This window comes from Loxodonta africana, chromosome 8, assembly GCF_030014295.1.
Source record: "Loxodonta africana isolate mLoxAfr1 chromosome 8, mLoxAfr1.hap2, whole genome shotgun sequence".
NCBI lineage: Eukaryota > Metazoa > Chordata > Mammalia > Proboscidea > Elephantidae > Loxodonta > Loxodonta africana.
The window spans coordinates 43,855,809-43,875,780 of NC_087349.1; the positions used below are offsets into that span (position 1 = coordinate 43,855,809).

Genomic DNA, 19,972 nt, shown 5'->3' on the forward strand with positions numbered 1-19,972 from the left:
AACTGAGCTTTAGGCTAGGTGGATGCAGGTCAGAAGGCTCCAGAAGACTCCTTCAGAAGGATGAAATTGATAGAACACCTCATGTAGCTGAATCACTAGAGAGGGAAGTTTAAACAATTGTAGAGTTCAGGCTTGGCTTAGGGATGAGTAAGTAAATGAAAATAAGATTATTATTAACTATTGGAAAAACAAAAAACTGTGCAGGAAATGAAAAGCGGTACTTAAGCTAAGATGTGAATAATATTTACCTAGACACCATGAAGCAAACACAAATCTAATAAAAAGTACCATATAATTAACTGTATATTGAGCGGAAACCCTGGTGGTTAAGAGCTACGGCTGCTAACCAAAAGTCGGAAGTTGAAATCTACCAAGTGCTCCTTGGAAACTGTATGGGGCAGTTCTACTCTGTCCTATAGGGTCGCTATGAGTTGGAATTGATTCAAAGGCAAGGGTTTGGGTTTTTGGTATATTGAGCAGGTGGAGGAATGAGAAGCATGGAAATGGAAGGAGAGCTAAATCCTCATTTTCAATTAAATGAAGTCAGTAGATAATGCCTAAAAAGGAAAAATCAGGCAATAGCAATACAAGCATGTTATATAGAGAAATAAAGGTAAATAACAAAACAATCAGTTAAAAGAAGTGAAATGACGGCCTTTGACGAGGGGTAAACAGGCGAGGGAAGAGGTGAGGAAGCAGGCCCAGCTGTTTCTTTGCAAACCTGATGAGGTTTCTACAGAATCATTTGACTCTAAACCACAGGCATGTAGAACTCTAATAAAAATAAAGGAGAAAAAAAGATAATCCTAAATCCAAATTCTTGCCTCTGAAGAATTCACTTTCTAGTAAAAGAAATAGACATGGAAATAATATAAAATTAGTGTTTACAATGACTGAAGGAGCACAGAGAACAGTTAAGTACTATCCGGGGAGTGGGGGAAGGCATCTTAGAAGGACAGAATACTAGGTGATAATAAGAACTAAAGAAAAGATAGATTTCATGTGATAGGCATTTAGCAACCTGTACTGCTGGTATAGAGTTAAAAGGAGAATACCAAATATTGTACAGAATATACTTGTTAGGATGGACTCAAAGCTGAGGAGAATATTCAACTGTTAAATGTTTACTAGAAAGAATTGGAATTAGGAGGGGCTTTCAACACTTCTTTGTTATTTTAACTATAAACACCAATTTGTCCGTTTTGGTAAACAGAAAACTAAACTTGGACCTTGTGTAAGGCAATTTAGGCTGAAATGTAGAAGGGTAAGTTTTGACTATGGACTCAGCTAGTGGCCAAAGAAATGTGAACTTTCTTTCCTCTACATGCATTTATGAGGAATTGGGCTGTAACCCCAGAGAAGGTATCTTCCTAAAGTATATAAAAATAAAGAATTTGGGATTGAATTATTACTGTGTGGCTATGGTAAAAATATCTGTGGGGGTTGTCACTGGAATATTAACCTATGAATTAGCCAAAGCCCAGGACTCGTGACTGCACAGAGGTTAAGGACAGAAAAACATCAGAGGTACTTAAACTGAGGTGAATAGTCTCAGAGGAAAGCAGTACAGAACCCCACCAGTCTGAGCAAATTATCTATGACTCTTTTGACCAGATCCCCATAAGTAAACTCAGGTTTTAAAAACAAGCCTAGAAGAAATATAAGGATTTAACACACTGGTTGTTTACTCAGGGTTGAAATTTGGCAAAATTATTAGACGTGTAAAAACTATTAGGGGCTAGGATTTGGTTGGGAAATGTATGCGTCTTAAAGAGCATGGGAAGAGGAATGACTTTTATTTTTCTTTACACAGAAGAACTTGCTATAATCAGGTTTCTAGAAGATGATTCTTTTGTGGACCTGTCAAGCAGGCAGGGTAATTTGAGGAAGAGGGACAATGGTGCTCTTGGATTGCTGCAATCAAAGGAATTATATGTAAAACAAACCAGTGCCTAAAGTGATTCTTTTTTCATTATTAAATGCCTGGTGGAAGCCATCAATAAAGGGCCAAAACTACCCATGAAATTATTGCCCTGAAATAATCTTTAAACCTTAAACGAAAAATATCTCCTGAAGTTATCTTAAAAAGGGAAGAATAGTTTCACTAGTAGAAAAAGCTCTGCCTTTAAAGGGGCTCAGAAGCTGACTTAATGGACATGAAAATAGAGGGTGGAGAGAAGGAGTGTGCTGTCTCATTAGGGGGAGGGCAGCTAGGCATGTATAGAAAGGTGTGTATAAACTTTTGTATGGGAGACTGACTTGATTTGTAAACTTTCGCTTAAAGCACAATAAAAATTAAAAAAAAAAAAAAGTCTGCCTTCAGTATCATGTGCTTTTAAGAAGGGATCAGGAAACCCTGGTGGCCTAGTTTTTAAGAGCTACTGCTGCTAACCAAAAGGTCGGCAGTTGGAATTCATCAGGCACTCCTTGGAAACCCTGTGGGGCGGTTCTACTGTGTCCTATAGGGTCACTATGAGCCAAATCTACTGGACGGCAAGGGGTTTGGTTTTTTTAAAATATGGGATCAAATTGACAACAGCAGCTCGAAAGATTAGATAGGAACCTCAGGGGGCAGTGAGTTTATGTTAATGAGAACAACACAGAAAAGGTGGGTGAGAATGGTTGTACAACTTCAAGAATGTAATCAATGTCACTAAATTGTACAGGTAGAAACTGTTGAATTGGTATGTTTTGCTATGTATAGTCTCAAAACCAAGCCAAAAAAACTCGTTGCCATGGAGTTGATACCTATAGGAGAGAGTAGAACTACCCCATAGGGTTTCCAAAGAGCGGCTGATGGATTACAACTGCTGACCTTTTGGTTAGCAGCCAACGCTTGACCACTGCACCACCAGGGCCCCGTGTACATTCTCAACAACAACAAAATAAATAAAAATTAGGATAAAAAATAAAAGAGCCAGAACTACATGGAAGAAAACCTTAGGAGAGTGCAGCTCCATTTTGAAGGCAATCGCTGCTTTAGAAGTCCTAAAGACTGTCTAAAGCACTCTGATGCAGGATAAAACCACTTTTTGCCCTTGCCAAGGTCCAGGGGCGACCAGCTTGGGAGGTCCAGGAGCGAAGGTGCCACCGCGAGCTCCCCACCCCGCAGGTGGCAAGGCCACTGGGGGCGGAGGTGAACTTCCCCGGGAGCGCCGCTCCTGAGGCACTGAAGCCCCAGAAAACAGCAAGAACACCGCCATGCAGTGGAGGGCGGGCTCCGCCTCAGGGGAGGGGCTGGTGGGCGGGGCCGACGGTGAGGCGAGGACTCTGCCCAGGGGGCGGGGCCGACGGTGAGGAGAGGACTCCGCCCAGGGGGCGGGGCCGTCCGGGCCGCGGCGCGTCGTTGCGCTGCACGTGTGCGAGCCCGGCCGCGGGCGACTCCATTCGGAGTGTTTCGAGCAGGGGGCGCGGAGCGTCTGCCTATGTCCCGTAGCCTTGGCAGCAGGCTCTTCCCAGTGACCCCCGTCGCCGCCGCCCTCTTCTGCCTGGAGAAGCGCGCCCGCCCCTTCGCTGCTCAGCTCGCGCCGCGCCCGCGCTCCCAGGCTCCTGGTAAGTGCGCGGCCTCCCCGCGGCCGCCAGCTCCCGGACCAGCCCTCGGCCCGGCCGGGCACCCGAGCCCCAGGGCCCCGCCCGGAGAGGCCGTGCGGACTGGGATTGCGTCCGGGCCCGGGTTCTGAGCCCGCAGCGCGCCCGCAGCGCGCCCGCAGCGCCTCCATTATGGATCATATTCGCGGGAGCGCGGCTGGAGCCCGAAGAGTCTTGCGCTTTGGCCGCCAAGTCCTGGCTCTCCCGGCGAGTCGTCACCGGGCGCCGCGCGCTCCCAACTCCCCGGGGCGCTGTCAGCCCGAGGATTCCCCTTCTCACTCTTCCCGTTTCTTTGACCAGACCCTCCTCAAACTCTTTGCAGAGTTCTGGATAGAAGAGAAAACTGGGCTGTATCTCGAAGCCGTTCACAGCTCCGATAAATCGCTTGGACAGTCTTCTACATGGTCCAGCCCACGCGCTTTAGCCCTTGTATTCACTCATCGCTCTTGCGAGCCTGCTACGTGCTAGGCAGGCCTTGGGGGACTGTTTATTTTGTATGCATTTCCCAAAGTAGGAGCGACCCTCCCCGAGGTTGGGGCCCAGGAGTGTTTTCTCCAACCCCCTGCCCCGCGAATGTCTTGTGAGTGGATGGGGGTGCCCCTGTGCCTGCTGAAACTCACCTGCACAGAATCCTTACTTCAGCACGGTGCTGAGAGGTTTAATTGCGCCTCCCAGGAAGTAAAATTTGCAAAGTTTCACTTTTCAAATATTGTGTCTCGTTGTCAGACAACTTTTTTCATTCAGAAAATATAGGACTGCTAAGAGCTGTGTAGGGTTGCTACGAGTTGGAATTGACTGGACGGCAAGGGATTGGTTGGTTTGAGGTTAAGGGGCTCTAGTCTCAAGTCTGTAATCAACTGTGAAACAAATATGCCCAATTGGCTTGGGGATGTCTTTATTGATGGGTCATTCAAAAATCCTAGTGGCTTAGTGGTTAAGAGCAACGGCTGCTAACCAGAAGGTCACCAGTTCACATCCACCACGCCCTCCTTGGAAACCCTGTCGGGCAGTTCTGCTCTGTCCTGTGGGTCGTAGGGTCGCTGTGAGTCGGAATCGACTCAATGGCAACGGTTTTGGTTTTTCAAAAATCAGGCTGTATACCCATATTGAAAAAGAGATGGATAGTTAAGTAGTCAACAGAAAATGCCCCCTTTCCCAGTGTCTAGAACAGTATCTGACACATAGGAGGTGCTCAGTAAATATTTGTAGAATGAATACATCTAATAGGCATAACCATTTTACATATCAAAATGTAGTATGTGCTTTGCCCTGAAAAAGGTGCTTTTTTACTGTGGGATTTTAACAAGGAAAACAGTACTAAATTTCCCGGGATGAGGGATAGATTCATTTTAAAAATGGAATTTGTGGAGGGCTTTGGATGATAGGATTAAGACATCTTATTTAGGTGTTCATTTTGGAGGAAATAGTTTTAAAGGACTATTGTCATCAGTGTTGTGTTAAATTTTGGAAATGGTAAACTTTGTTGTGAGTGTACAGGAAGCTTATTGGCCAGTGTGATATTTTAATGAAAAAGATTTTAAAGTACTGCTGAAATTGTAACAATCTTATTCGCATTTAGAGTGCAGAGGGGACCAAACCCATTTATTTTAGCACTCCAAAGAATTATAAAGGATTTTTCAAGTTTATGGGAAAGTATTAGTGGAGCTTATTCTCCCAGTAGTAGAATCCGGCTTCTCATCCATATAGATTTTACTTGACAATTGAGATATTACCATGGATGGTGTATATGTGCAGCATAACATTGTTTTAAATTTTTTTCTTCAGTAAAACAGAAAAACACTCATAAAGCTTGCCCCACCCCATTCCCCCCCCCCTTTTTTTTTTAAAGCTAATCACTTTTTTTCTTTTCTTATCACGGTGAATATATATAACATAAAATTTACCACTTAACCATTTTTTAGTGTGCAATTTAGTGGCATTAAGTACATTCACAATGTTGGGTAACCGTCGATACTATATATTTCCAGTTTTTTTTTTTAATCATCCTAAACAGAAACTCTGTACACAGTAAACAATAACTCTCCTTACCCCCTCCCCATAACCCCTGGTAAACTCTGTTCTACTTTCTGTCTCTGAATTTGCCTATTCTGGGTATCTCATATAAGTAGGATCAAATAATTCTCCTTTTGTGTCTGGCTGTTTCACTTAGCATAATGTCTTCAGGGTTCATCTGTGCTATAACATATCCAAAATCAAACCCAGCGCCGTTGAGTCGATTCCGACGCACAGCGACCCTATAGGACAGAATAGAACTGCCCCATAGAGTTTCCAAGGAGGGCCTGGCGGAGCTATAACATATACTAGAACTTTATTCCTTGTTATAGCTGTACAATGTTCCATTGTATGTATATACCACATTTTGTTCATTCATCTGTTGATGGACACTTGGGTTGTTTCCACCTTTTGGCTGTTGTGAATGCTTCTTTGAATATTGGTGTACAAGTATCTATTTGAGTCCCTATTTTCAATTGCTTTGGATATTACCCAAGAGTAGAATTACTGGGTCATAAGGTAATTCTCTTTTTAACTTTTTGAGGAACTGCCACATTTTTCCACAGAGGCGTCACCCTTAGACATTTCTCACCAGCAATGGATAAAGATGCCAATTTCTCCACATCCTCATCAACATTTATTATTTTCTGTTTTTTGATTATAGCCATTCTATGGGGGTGATTTGAGTTCTGCCTCTCCTGGTCCAGAAGTTTGCACAGCTTTTCTGGTAAATGTGCTCTCAGAGCTTCTACGCCCAAAGGACAGAACTCATCAAAGTATGTATTAAGTGACTTAAAATCATTGGTGCTGTATATACTTTGATAATTAATATGTCTGCCATAGGACCACCAGCTAAAACAAATGAAATGTATACTTTCATTTGAAACACAGCTGTGAGATCAGTCAATAATCTTGTCTTTGCAATTAAAAAGAGATCAGACAGACAAGTGTTCACCAATATAAAAAAAAAGACTGCTAACCTAAAAGCCTATTTATTTGATGATATTGGGAACACCCTCTCTTTGAGGGTCTCTTAAAATTAAATGGAAAAAATTCAATTAAATGATATTTGAAGACCAAAGCCATGTTTAATCATTAGCCCAGAGGACAAAAGAAACATAAAAAGCTTTTCTTTTTTAATTTATCCAGACTCAGCAATATAGTTCTGCTTTGTAAACCATCCATAAAAATCAAAAAACCAAACCTGTTGGTGTTGAGTTGATTCTGTCTCATAATGATCCTATAGGACAAACGGTAGGGTTTCCAAGGCTGTAAATCTTTACAGAAGCAGACTGCCAAATCTTTCTCTACTGGGTGGATTCAAACCACTGACCTTTCCATTAGCAGCTGAATGCTTTAACCACTGCACCACCAGGGCTCCCATAAACCATCCGTAATAAGTATTAAAGGCCAACAGTTGAATAGGAACAGAACAGCCATTCTACTGCAGCTGTTTTACCAAGTCATCTTTTTTTGTTTTGTTTTACGGAGAAGGAAACAGGCTTAGAGAGGTGAAGTGACCCACTTAATAAGTGGCAAAACCTAGATCTAGCTCCAAGTTATACCCCATAAACAGTTATTCACCAAATAAGAAAAATTGAAAAGAGTGGTTGATACTTCAAATCCATGATCCGCTAATATTCTTATTCTAGGAATGTTAGCCATAACAGATGTGTCCCAAACCTACTAGAATTTCATTCATAAATTTCCTGGAATTAAGGCTTAAGGGAGAGAAGATGCCCATATTCTGGCTTGGGGAACCAGTAGTTGATGATAAAATTCTTTGAGGTAAGAGATACAATTTAAAAGAAGTATGTTTGTGGTGAGAAATGATGAGTTTAATTTAGGGCATGTTGACTAAGCATCTTGATTCTGCCTCTTACACTGTGTAACCTTGAGCAAAATACTTAATCTCTGTGCCATAATTTTTTACCCTAAGATGGTGAAAAAAATAATGCTTAGGTCATAGGATTGGGAAGAGGAGGGGTGGAGACTTGAATGAGTTATACCTCGGTGCACTCAAATTGTTTCGTTGTCATTTACTGTTACATGGGACTTCTGAGTAAACCAGGGAGTTGGAGGTGGAGGGGCCTGGGCTGGATCCTTCCAAAGAAAGATCCATAGTCTTTTATTTATGTCTCTTGCATCTCCTTTTTTTTTTTTTTTTTCAAGGAGCCCTGGTGGTACAATGGTTAAGCGCTTGGCTTCTAACTGAAAGGTCAGTGATTTGAACCCACCAACCATTCCAAGGGAGAAAAGACCTGTTGATTTGCTCCATTACTGATTACAGCCTAGGAAACCCTGTGGGGCAGTTCTGCTCTATGAACTATGAGTTGGAATTGACTCAGCAGCACACAGTAAACTGCAGTTCACCAGATAAGTAAGAAACGTTGAAAACAGCAGAACAGCAGACAATAACAGTGTATCTCTTTGTAATCTGTAGCTTCCCCTTCCTCTTTTTTTCCCTCGCAATTTGTTTGTTGAAGAAGCTATGGTTTTGTCTTTGCGGAGTTTCTCACATTTAGGATTTTGCTGATTGCCTCCCCCATAGCGTTGTTTAACATCATCTACTGTCCTTTGTATGCTCATTGTGTCTAATTTGTTGTTAGACATAGCGTTTCAACCAGTAAGAATACTTCATAAGTAGTAGTGTATATATAATGCGCAGTTGTCTCTTTTTTGTGATTTTAGCAGCCATTGATGGTCATTGCCCAGAGCCATTATTTCATTTTGGATTTGCTGCTTAGTGTTTCTTCGATCTCTATAGATGGGGAGCAGTGTCAGCATCTATTTCAAGAATTCTATGGAATATCTATTCATGCCTATTACTTGACTCTGGATTCTCTAGCATGTACAAAAGAGGTAATATCCTCAGAGAATTTGTAGGAAAAGAGAGGGGAAGGGTGACTGGCATTTATTTAGTTCCCACTTGGCTAGGCACAGTCCATTCTGCAGCTAATCATGGGGATGGCACAGGACCAGGCAGCATTTCTTTCCATTGTGCCATGGGGTCGCCATGAGTTGGGGCCAACTTGACAGCAGCTAAAAACAATAATAACAGCTAGTCAGTCTGTGTTGATCATCTCATTTAATCTTTGATCTTCATGACAATCCTGTGAAGCAAGTATCATTTTTTATTTTATAGCTGAACAGCAGGGGCTTTGAGAAGTTAAGTAGTTTACTTTGAATGCTTACACAGCTAGAAAATGGTGGAGGTGAAACACTGTACTCAGCTGCCTGGAAGGATAGTGCAGATGAAGGCAGGGAAAATAGGAAGACGTGGAGTGAATAGAAAAGCACAAGAGTCAGAAAAGCACAAGAGTCATCGTCTTATTATACTAGTTTGTCAGGACAAGTGAAACCAGGCTGGTCTGAGTTGGATGTGGAGGACCTCCTGACAGAGAGAACATGCACAGTCAAGCTGGGAATGCCTGCCTGTCGGGATGGGCCTGAGCTGTTTGAGGTGTGGAAGAGAATGGTAGATGGTATTGGATGATGGCCGGCGCTAAAACCAGAGAGAGGAGCAGGTATTTATGAAGAGTAAACTCCTGGTGCTGAGAGGGAGGCCTGATGTGTTCTCTGCGTAAGGGCAGGGAGATGGAAATTCTGCTGACCGTAAAGTCCCTGAGCCAAGCTGAGAATATGCCTGTTACAGGCTGTACTCTCCTCCCTGCTGAGAGTTCAGGCCTCTGGAAAGTATTCAGGATCTCTTGGTAGATCATGTCATGCAAGTTGGGGACCCTGCATTGTCACTGGGGGGCCATTCTGGGGTTTTTGGCCACTGTGGGTATGGGTATGTATGAGATGATGTGATGTGAGGATCTCCATTTGGATGTCCTCCAGGTACCAAGGGGCTCCTTAACCACAGAACTGTAAGTGAGCTCACCTTCTCCTACTACCTGCTCCTCTATCCATGGTCCCCATATCAGGCGACTCTTCTCTCAGTCCCCCAAGGCAGAAAACCCAAGTCATGATGGAGCATTTCCTCTTTCATTCCACATTTGTCACCGAGTCCTGTCCCTACCACTCTAAATGTTCCTTGAACCCACCTTCTTTGCTTTCTCCTTTGCCCCAGCCTTATATCAGGCTGCCCTAATTTGTTGCCTGGATTGCCAAACCAATTGTCACTGAGTCAATTCTGACTCATAATGATCCTATAGGACAGAGTAGAACTGCTCCATAGGCGCTAATCTTTATAGAAGCAGACTGCCACATCTTTCTCCCATGGAACAGCTGGTGGGTTTGACCTTCCAGTTAGCAGCTGAGTGCTTAACCACTGCACCACCAGGCCTTCTTACCTAGATTAGAACTGTGCCTAATTACCTGATCTTCCAGTCAGACTTCTGTTTATCTTCAAAAGATGCCAGGCAATCTGACTCACAAATCTGACCAGGTCACAAACCTGCTTGAAATCCTTGCGTGGTGGTTTTGTTTTCAGCGTGTAATTCCCTTCAATTATCCTGCTGTGGCTTCCGCTCACCTTCCTAGCTTTCAGACTCCCTTCAGGAGGTATGAGGAGCTCTTTGCAGCTCCTCAGTGCTCCATACTCTCCTGTGCTTCCAGGCCCTCCACTCTGAACACCCTTCTCCCCAAATTCCACAGTGTTACTTGCTCCTCGCTCCTCAAAACTTGGTTCAAGTGTTAATTTTTAGTATGATCGTTAGGTCTTCTCTGACACCCTCACCCACTGGCCCCTCTGGTGCCTTTCTGTACATTGCATAGGCCCTAAGCCTGTGTAAGCTTGATCTCTTTCTAACCTCATGTGTATGCAGGCTCTGTGAGGGCAGATTTGTTGATATAAAATGACAGTGGAATAACATTTCCGTTCAGTCAGACAGAGTTTCAATCAGAAAGAATACTTCGTAAGTAATAGTGTATACTTTTAGGGGTATGAAATGTCTTGATTTCTAAACTAGCATCCTTTTTAACTGTGCCTTGCCTAAAACAGAATAAATATTTTCTTATTTGAATTAGAGATCTTTTTTATTAATCAGTTGTGGTCTGCTTCTGTTTCTTAATTTCTTTTAATTTAATTTTTTGTTTTTCAAAAGAAATTGTTTTTACTGATATTTTCCTGTTTTCTTTTTTTGTAGCCGTTATGGTCCTTTTTTTCCTTTTCCTTTTTGCATATATTTGTCTTTTTTTTTTTTAATGGAAGAAATCTTAGTAAAAATGACTCTGGGTTCATTTTTTTATTGGTGTAATATGCCTTCCGTATTTGATCTGAGATACTGTTTTTTGAATAGATTTATGGTCCGTATGTCTTTTTTTTTCATTCTTGATTTTGACAGTGAGGCAAAATCAAATATGGATTATTAAAATTTAGCTCATCATTATTTTTCTGTAGGTGGTTCTGTAGGTGAGTCTTTTGTTAAGCCAGCCCTTGGAGAACTAGAACATAAATCTTCAGCTCACTTGTTTAATGAGCTTTAATGTTTCCTTATATAATACAGAAAAACCTTTATTCCTCTTTTACCAAGAACGACAAATACGACTCATGGTCTTGGATGCGTGTATTTATTCTGACTGCCATCTGTGTAGGCCTCTTTCAAGCTGCTCTTTGCTGAAATATGTATGTGTTCTTAGACACGGCCTTTATTTAATCAGTTTTTTGAATGGATGATACATATACATGAAAAAAAAATTAAAATGATATAAAAATGGCTTTCAGTGAAACAGCAAGTCTCCCACTGTGTCCCCAGGCACTAGCTCATCTCCAGGAAGTCATAACCACTTTTCCAGTTTCTCGTCTTCGTTTCTACATGTTCTGTGTTTCTTGTATCCAGGTTTCATTGCTGTTCTTAATTTTTTGCTAATATGAAAGCTCTGTGATGAGTATTCTTACAGCTAATACTTTGTGCACTTATTTTCTTAAGTTCAGTCCTTAAAAATTGTGAGTCAAAGGGTATACATGTATGTATATGTATTTTATTGTTCGTTAGGTGAAGGTTTACACAGCAAATTAATTTCTCATTAAACAATTAATACACAGATTTGTTTTGTGACATTGGTTGCCAACCCCTCCATGTGTCAACACACTCCCCTTCTCCACCCCAGGGTTCCCCATTTCCATTTGTCTGGTTTTCCTGTCCCTTCTGGCTTTCTCGTCTTTGCTTTTGGACTGGCATGCCCATTAGCCTTGTATATGTGTTTGAATATGAAGCACATTATTCATGTGTGCTATTGTTTGCCCCGTAGACCTGTCTAATCTTCAGCTAAAGGGTCAATCTTGGGAGTGACTTCAGTACTTAGTTAAAAGGGTGTCTGGCAGCCATACTCTCAGGGTTCCAGTCTTTGTCACACTAGCAAGTCTGGTCTTTTTTTGGTGACTTTGAATTTTGTTGTGCATTTTTCTTCTGCTCTGCCTGGGATCCTCTGTTATGTTCCCTGTCAGAGCAGTCAGTGGTGGTAGCCAGGCACCATCTGGTTGTTCTGGGCAGTCTGGTGAAGGCTGTGGTGGTTCTGGCCCATTAGTCCTTTGGACTAATCTTTCCCTTGTGTCTTTGGTTTTCTTCATTCTCTTTTGCTCCAGATGGGGTAGGACCAGTAGATGTGTCTTAGACAGCTGCTTGCAGGTTTTTTTTTTTTTTATATAATTTTTATTGTGCTTTAAGTGAAAGTTTACAAGTCAAGTCAGTCTCTCACACAAAACCTTATATACACCTTGCTATATGCTCCCGATTACTCTCTCCTTCCACTCTCTTTTTGTGTCCATTTTGCCAGCTTCTAACCCCCTCTACCCTCTCATCTCCCCTCCAGGCGGGAGATGCCAACATAGTCTCAAGTGTCCACCTGATCCAAGAAGCTCACTCCTCACCAGCATCCCTCTCTAACCCATTGTCCAGTCCAGCCCATGTCTGAAGAGTTGGCTTCGGGAATGGTTCCTGTCCTGGGGCAACAGAAGGTCTGGGGGCCATGACCACCAGGGTCCTTCTAGTCTCAGTCAGACCATTAAGTCTGGTCTTATGAGAATTTGGGATCTGCATCCCACTGGTCTCCTGCTCCCTCAGGGGTTCTCTGTTGTGTTCCCTGTCAGGGCAGTCATTGGTTGTAGCTGGGCACCATCTAGTTCTTCTGGTGGCAGGATGATGTAGTCTCTGGTTCATGTGGCCCTTTCTGTCTCTTGGGCTCTTAATCACCTTGTGTCTTTGGTGTTCTTCATTTTCCTTGGATCCAGGTGGGTTGAGACCAACTGATGCATCTTAGATGGCTGCTTGCTAGCGTTTAAGATCCCAGACGCCACTCTTCAAAGTTGGATGCAGAATGTTTTGTTAATAGATTTTATTATGCCAGTTGACTTAGATGTCCCCTGAAACCATGGTCCCCAGACCCCTGGCCCTGCTACGCTGGCCTTCAAAGCATTCAGTTTATTCAGGGAACTTCTTTGCTTTTGGTTTAGTCCAATTGTGCTGACCTTCCCTGTATTGTGTGCTGTCTTTCCCTTCACCTAAAGTAGTTCTTATCTACTATCTAATTAGTGACTGCCCCTTCCCACCACCCTCCCTCCCCCCTCTCGTAACCACAAAAGAATGTTTTCTTCTCAGTTTGAACTATTTCTCAAGTTCTTATAATAGTGGTCTTATACAATATTTTTCCTTTTGCTTGCAGGGTTTTAAGAGCCCAGATGGTACTCACCACAGTCAGATGTAGAACATTTTCTTTACAAACTATGTTACGCCAGTTGAGCTAGATGTCCTCCAAGACCACGGTCCTCAGAAAGGGCATATGTATTTTTAAGGCTTTTGATGATTGTTCTTAGATGCCATCGAGTTGATTCTGACTCACAGCAACCCTGTGTATGACAGAATGAAACACTGCCTGGTCCTGCGCCATCTTCACAATCATTTTGCTCGAGCCCATCGTTGCAGCCACTGTGTCAATCCATCTTGATGAGGGTCTTCCTCTTTTTCGTTGTCTACCAAGCATGATATACCTTCTCCAGGGACTGATCCCACCTGATGCATACTGTCAAATTCCATGCAAATGTATGGTGCAGTTTTCTATCCTACCAAAACTATATGCTGGTGTCAGGAACATTTACTTTAAAAAATGACTTTTAGGGCTCTATGAACAAAGTTAACTGTACCTCTGTTGATTGAAACCAACTTGTTTATAGGTAATTCTTATTTTCTACTCTCTTATTCTTCCTTCCTAAAAGGTTTTCTTAAATGTTTTCTTGGAGCCTTAAAAATGGAGACCACAGGAATGACTGGTGTGTCACTGAAACGTGGGTCACATGCCGTGGAAGATAATGGCAGCCTGGCTCCAGGGGAGGAGGTAAAAAGACAGAAGGTCTCAGAATGCTGTCTGAGCAAAGGTCAAGATGGCATAGAGAGTGACACTCTACCCAGCAGTCAGAACGTGCCTGCAGCGCCTGAAGCTGTAAGTGCCTGGGAAGGTAAGAAGAATTCTGATGCTCAGTTGGAAGATGAGGAAGAGGAGGAAGAAGATGGCCTTTCAGAGGAAGGTGAGGAGGAAGAGGAAGTGGAGAGTTTTGCAGACATGATGAAGCATGGACTCACCGAACTTGATGTAGGCATCACCAAGTTTGTAAGTTCCCATCAAGGATTCTCAGGAATCTTAAAAGAAAGGTATGTTTAGTTTATGTATAAGACTGCATTAGTTATATTAATTCTTTTCTTTAGAAAAGAAATCAGCAGTATGTTCTTCCATTTAGCTTTTATCCCCAAGGATAGTTTACATTGATGGTCTGAAAGAGATAGGACAAAGGAGAGCTGACTAAATGAGTGAACAGTCTTGAATTTTTTAATATCTTTAATGCAAATAATGGTCAGTTCTTATCACGGGAAGCTCCTTCCCACAACTGTTGGAATAATAGTAAAAATAATTTCTAAATGTCATGCATTATTTATAAGTAAATGGATCTGTTCATTTCTTTAAAAATAATTTATTTTAGATGGTTTCAAGTTCTCTCCTGAATTAGCCTTATAATCTTCAGCGCATGCACCTGAACGTGCCATATCATATGGTAGAGGGAAGATTATCTTTGGAGCCAGATGAACCTGTGTACGAATCCCAGTTTAGCCACTTAAGCTATTTAGTTATTTAAATATAGTTATTTAATTCCTCTGAACCTCAGTTCCCTCATCCAAAAAAAGGATCATAACACCACCTTGGGGTTATTGATAGCACTTTAAATAATATGTGTATTTAGCTTAAAGGTAAGCTTCAGCATAGTTCATGGTAGACGTACAATTCCTGAATTGCCAGGTTCTGATTTAATTAACCATTTACTGTATTTTATGACTTACAGTAGTATGAACTGTCTGTATAATCATGGGGTAACATTAATAAGCTTTCGTTTATGCATTTCTCTGGAAGAATATCCTGCAAGCTCAGAGAGCCTTTTTGTTAAGCTCTGATACAAAGCCTTAGCCAAGGTATGGCTCAACATGTGTTAAGAAACTAGGAATGACCAAAAGTGACTTTGCATTGAAATTTTTTTAAAAAAAACTTCATTTGGCACAACCGTAAGGCTTATGGGTAATAAACTTTATCCTAAAATTAATAGGAAACAAAATGTTTATTCTCTGAAAGTTTGTGTTTTCATTTTATCAGATATTCTGACTTCGTTGTTCATGAAATAGGAAAAGATGGACGAATCAGCCATTTGGATGACTTGTCTGTTCCAGTGGATGAGGAGGTAGAAGTAGTTCTAACAGAAGTCACCTTCTTTTTTTTTTTTAATTTTTTTTATTGTACTTTAGGTGATTGTTTAGAGAACAAACTAGTTTCTCATTAAACAATACACATATTGTCCTGTGACATTGGTTGCCAACCCCACAACATGTCAACACTCACTCCTTCTTGACCTTGGGCTCCCCGTGACCAGCTTTCCTGTCCCCTCCTGCCCTCTTGTCCTTGCCCCTGGGCTGGTGTGTCCATTTAGTCTTGTTTTGTTTTATGGGTCTGTCTAATCTTTGGCTGAAGGGTAAACCTCAGGAGTGACTTTATTACTGAGCTAAGAGGGTATTCAGGGGCCATACTCTCAGGGTTTCTCCAGTCTGTCAGATCAGCAAGTCTGGCTTTTTTTTTTTTTCAGTGAGTTAGAATTTTGTTGTACATTTTTCTTTAGCTCTGTCCAGGACCCTCTATTGTGATTCCTGTCAGAGCAGCAGTGATGGTAGCTGGGCACCATCTAGTTGTACTGAACTCAGTCTGGTGGAGGCTGTGTTAGTTGTCCATTAGTCTCAGAAGTGTCTTCTGTATAAAGATAGCATTTCCTAGAGATCATAGAAATACAGTCATGTATTTAAAAATAAAGTCCACGATATGTTCTGTGAAATACATGTTACATGATTTGAGTAACGTGCAAGCACCATATTACGGATGAAGGTCCTTTCAGGCATTTGCTTCCAGAATAAGGTTTTGTCCATATTAAAAATTTGCTAGTGCAAATTACCTACGTCTACATTTTTTACAGTTAGTTTAAGGTTTCAACAAATTCTGCTGCTGCCTTTGTATCAGCAGTCTCAGATTCACCACTCAGTTTCACATTGCGCAGTGAAAACGTTGTTGGAAAAGCTTGAACCACCCAGAGCTAGCATTAAATCAGATATTTTCGTCTGGTTCTGCTTTTTCTTTAAGCATCCCGAACAGGCTCCGTGCCTTAGTAGCGATCGTCAGTGTGCTGAGAGGGACTCGCCTTGTATTTGGTCCTCAGTCCACGTCGTTAGCAGTTCCTCCATATCTGATAAGGTCCCTTTCTCATTTTTGTTAGCCTTGTAGCTTTCAGTGGAGCTGATCCTTTAACAGCTTGGAGAATTTTTATTGTTTGTTTTTGAGGATCGTCATGATTGTTGAGTGCAACATGCCTAAATCTGCTACATCCCATTCTCCGATTGGGATTTCTGAACTCTTACAACCTTTTGGGACCACGGACATACATGCAGTCAGACATTGCCTGGACAGACGTTATGCAACGCATGACTGTATAGAGCTTTAACAGCCTTGAATTCCGTGTTTGACTCACTGGAAGTTGTTATGGTTGTTTTAAAGGATCCTTCAGAAGATGTATTTACGGTTTTGACAGCTGAAGAAAAACAACGTTTGGAAGAACTCCAGCTTTTTAAAAATAAGGAAACCAGTGTTGCCATTGAGGTAAATAGTATAAAAATATATGAAAGAATTTTTTAGCGTTTTGATTGCTTGTTTTTGGCTGGATACTAATAAGTATCTGTTAAAATTTATAGTGGCTAACCAAAGGGTGACCTCACCCTATTTGGTCTAAAGGGAATACCAGTATTCAGATAAACTGTGACAAAAAAAGTTACAATTTTGTTCAGAAATTTTTTAAATGACCTCAAATCAGCAAATAAATCTGTTGTTTGGAATCTTGGAGTGACTGTTACGCCACGTAGTATCTGCCTGACAATCAGATGTGTGGCCCTTGCTGGAGGACTCTGGGAGAGGGAGGAATTAGAAAGGGGAGATGAAGGAATGTGTCTCTGCTCAACCTGGGTCCACTTCTGATATTCAGGAAAAGGAGAGCTCAGCAAAGAAATATAGTAGTAAGTGCCTTTTTAAAAAACTTTTTGTTGTGGAGTTTTCTTCTAGATTAATGCTGCGCAGTGGAATTACAATGCAAGCCATGATTGTAATTTTAAATTTTTTTAGTAATTGCATTAATAAAAAAGCAGGTGAAATTTATTTTAACCTTACGTTGTATTTACCCTGATACCTTTAAAATACTACAATTTCAATGTGTAGTCAATATTTTAAAAATTATCCATGAGATATTTCGCATACTTTTTTGCTTGCTAAGTCTTTGAAATCCAGTGTTATTTTACACCGTAGCACATCTGAATTCAGACTATCCACATTTCAAGTGTTCAGTAACCATGTGTGGCTACTAGCTACCGTACTGGATGAGGGCAGCTCACGGTGCTGTCTGTAGCAAAATAAAAGTGTTAAAAGATTTTAAGAATCTTGCAGCACAAGATTTTTAGAATTTTAATTTCATTTTGTATAATACTTTAAACAGCTACTGAAATTTCCCCTTTCATCACTTCCAGTTAAGAAGAGTTTACTTTGACTTTTCAGCATTCATTGTTTGCCTCCAATCTCTTTCTACGCTCTGCTAAAACTTCTCAAAGTACATGATATTATAACTTTAAACCCATTGCTATCAAAGTCAGTTCTGACCCATAGTGACCCAGTAGGACAGAATATAACCACCCCGTAGTGTTTCCAAGGGTGTAAATCTTTACAGAAGCAGACAGCCACATCTTTGTCCTGTGAAGTGTCTCGTGGGTTTGAACCGCCGACCTTCCGGTTAACAGCAGAACGCTTTAACCACAGTGCCACCAGGACTTCCTGTTACAACTTTAGGGATCTTCAATGCCTGAATTTACCCGTAGATTAAATCTTCAGCGGTGTCAGAGAAAAAACACCTAAGAGAGCAATCCAGGGAGATGGTCCAGATTTCCTTTGTTTGCAATGCAGTGGTATATCCTAGCCACGTAATATGCATGTTCCTATATAGGGAGCAAGGTTAGCTACCATCTTAAAAACTATGGTTATGCCATCTACTGAGAGTTTTTATCTTTAAAGGGCATAAACCATGGGTGAGTTTCTTTGTAAAACATGGAGGTTGGTCTTTATGAAATTTTGCTGTCTAAATATGTATTTGTACACATACAAACTGTGATTCCAACTCACTGCTATCAGTAATCCCAGATCTAAACTCACTTGGTGATATGGAGTCTTTCATCTATAATTGCAAAATTTTTTATTTTTTATTTTGCTAAAATATTGTTAACATTTAGCCAGTAGTAGTTGTAGTATATCTCAGTGTTTTCACTCATTAACTGAGATATACTCATTAACAAGTCATGAAATCAATTTAGTGGGTCTCAACCAGCATTTTTCTTTAAGTAGTAGAATAAAGTAGAAAATGTTAGTGCGTCGTTCTTAGGAAGAATGAGTATTGTTTTGTGAGCATTTTTTTTTTTTTCAGTTTTTTAATAAGACATATCTTACATTTATCTTACAGTAAGTCATATACATTTGTGACTATTGAGTCAAGATGTAAAACATATTTCTTAGTGTGAGACACTCAAAATTAAAAAGTAGGTAACTAATAAGTTTTTATTTTTGTAGTGCTGATTTTTTTTTAATTAAAAAGAAAAATGTGAACAAATGTGCTAGAACCTCATTATAAAACAATTCTGTATACCGTAGAATTAAGTATAAGGCAGGGGTAAACTGGACTGTTGGGAGGAGTTGCACTTCTGACGCACCAAAGGCCTGGTTCTCCCTACGTTTTGATCTGTGAATCGGAGGTGTTTCTCCAGCAGAGACCTTGTGAGAGGGGGTCTGATTGGTGGCTCAGGGGTCAGACAGCCTGGATTTCAAACCCAGCTCTGTCACCGTCCAGCTGTGTAACCTCAGACACGTTCCTTCACTTTTCTAAGCCTCACTTTTCTCCACTGTAAACAGTGGTGGCATGATAGGGGTATTAGGATGATTAGAAGAGATGAAGATTGTGAAGTGCCTTGGAACATTGCCCGGTATGTGCTCAAGAAACAGGCTCTTAAAATTTGTGATACTGTGAAACTCAGTTATAATATTTCTGAAATCAAACCCCAGCACTTCTGATATTTTTCATAGTGAATAAGATGGGCAGTGTTTTTTAGTAATGCGTTAGTATTAGTTCCTTATTTAATGTTTGTTCCAATTGTATCATCACTGTGTTTTTTATAGGTTATTGAAGACACCAAAGAGAAAAGAACCGTCATCCATCAAGCTATTAAATCTCTGTTTCCAGGATTAGAGACAAAAACAGAGGATAGAGAGGGGAAGAAATACATTGTTGCCTACCATGCAGCTGGAAGGAAGGCTTTGGCAAGTAAGTGCATGAAGGACTGGGCATTTCTCTTGTCAGGTAGCTGTGAGTTAGATCCCACTTCCCGTTCTCCTTCCCTGTTGCTGTTCACGTTCAAGGGCTGCTTTGCTGTTGTTCTCAGGAGAATATTGATGATGTCACTCCTTCAGAGAAGGTAAATACGGTCCTCTCAGTTGCCAGAGCAGACTAGACTGTTGGACTGGTTTAGGGCATTAGGTCTTTTTTGTGAGTCAAGATTTGCTGACATGGTAGTGGTGCCTGAGAAAAAGTCTCAGGGTTTTGATATATTCTCTGAAGAGCAGAGCGGGCGCAGTGGCAGTTCAAGGAGAAAGTGGCAGGGCTGTTTTGTGTTCTTAATAGAAAAAAGAAAGCTTTCAGATGAACAAAAAATACCTGCCACCCATCCCAGCAGTATCTTTTCTGTAAGGTCCTTCTTTTGAAAGCTGCTCTCCAACTGTGAACATCGTCTTCACTCACACATAAAAACCATGAAACAGAGAAAAT

At 41.2% G+C, this 19,972-nt stretch overlaps 1 protein-coding gene across 7 annotated transcripts in view; it reads left to right on the forward strand.

Annotated features, from left to right (window-relative positions):
* The first annotated feature begins 3,362 nt into the window (after positions 1–3,362).
* Positions 3,363–19,972, forward strand: part of PUS7 (pseudouridine synthase 7) — an 86,569-nt gene continuing 69,959 nt past the window's right edge. The window contains exons 1-8 of one of the 7 annotated variants that reach the window (XM_023544508.2): positions 3,450–3,552; positions 7,254–7,389; positions 7,774–7,819; positions 8,293–8,463; positions 13,760–14,192; positions 15,181–15,265; positions 16,621–16,722; positions 19,327–19,471. In XM_023544508.2, the coding sequence (XP_023400276.1) occupies positions 8,451–8,463; positions 13,760–14,192; positions 15,181–15,265; positions 16,621–16,722; positions 19,327–19,471 (778 nt within the window). In that variant the 5' untranslated portion in view covers positions 3,450–3,552; positions 7,254–7,389; positions 7,774–7,819; positions 8,293–8,450. The other 6 variants (XM_023544507.2, XM_064289869.1, XM_064289868.1 and 3 more) reach the window with 6 other exon arrangements.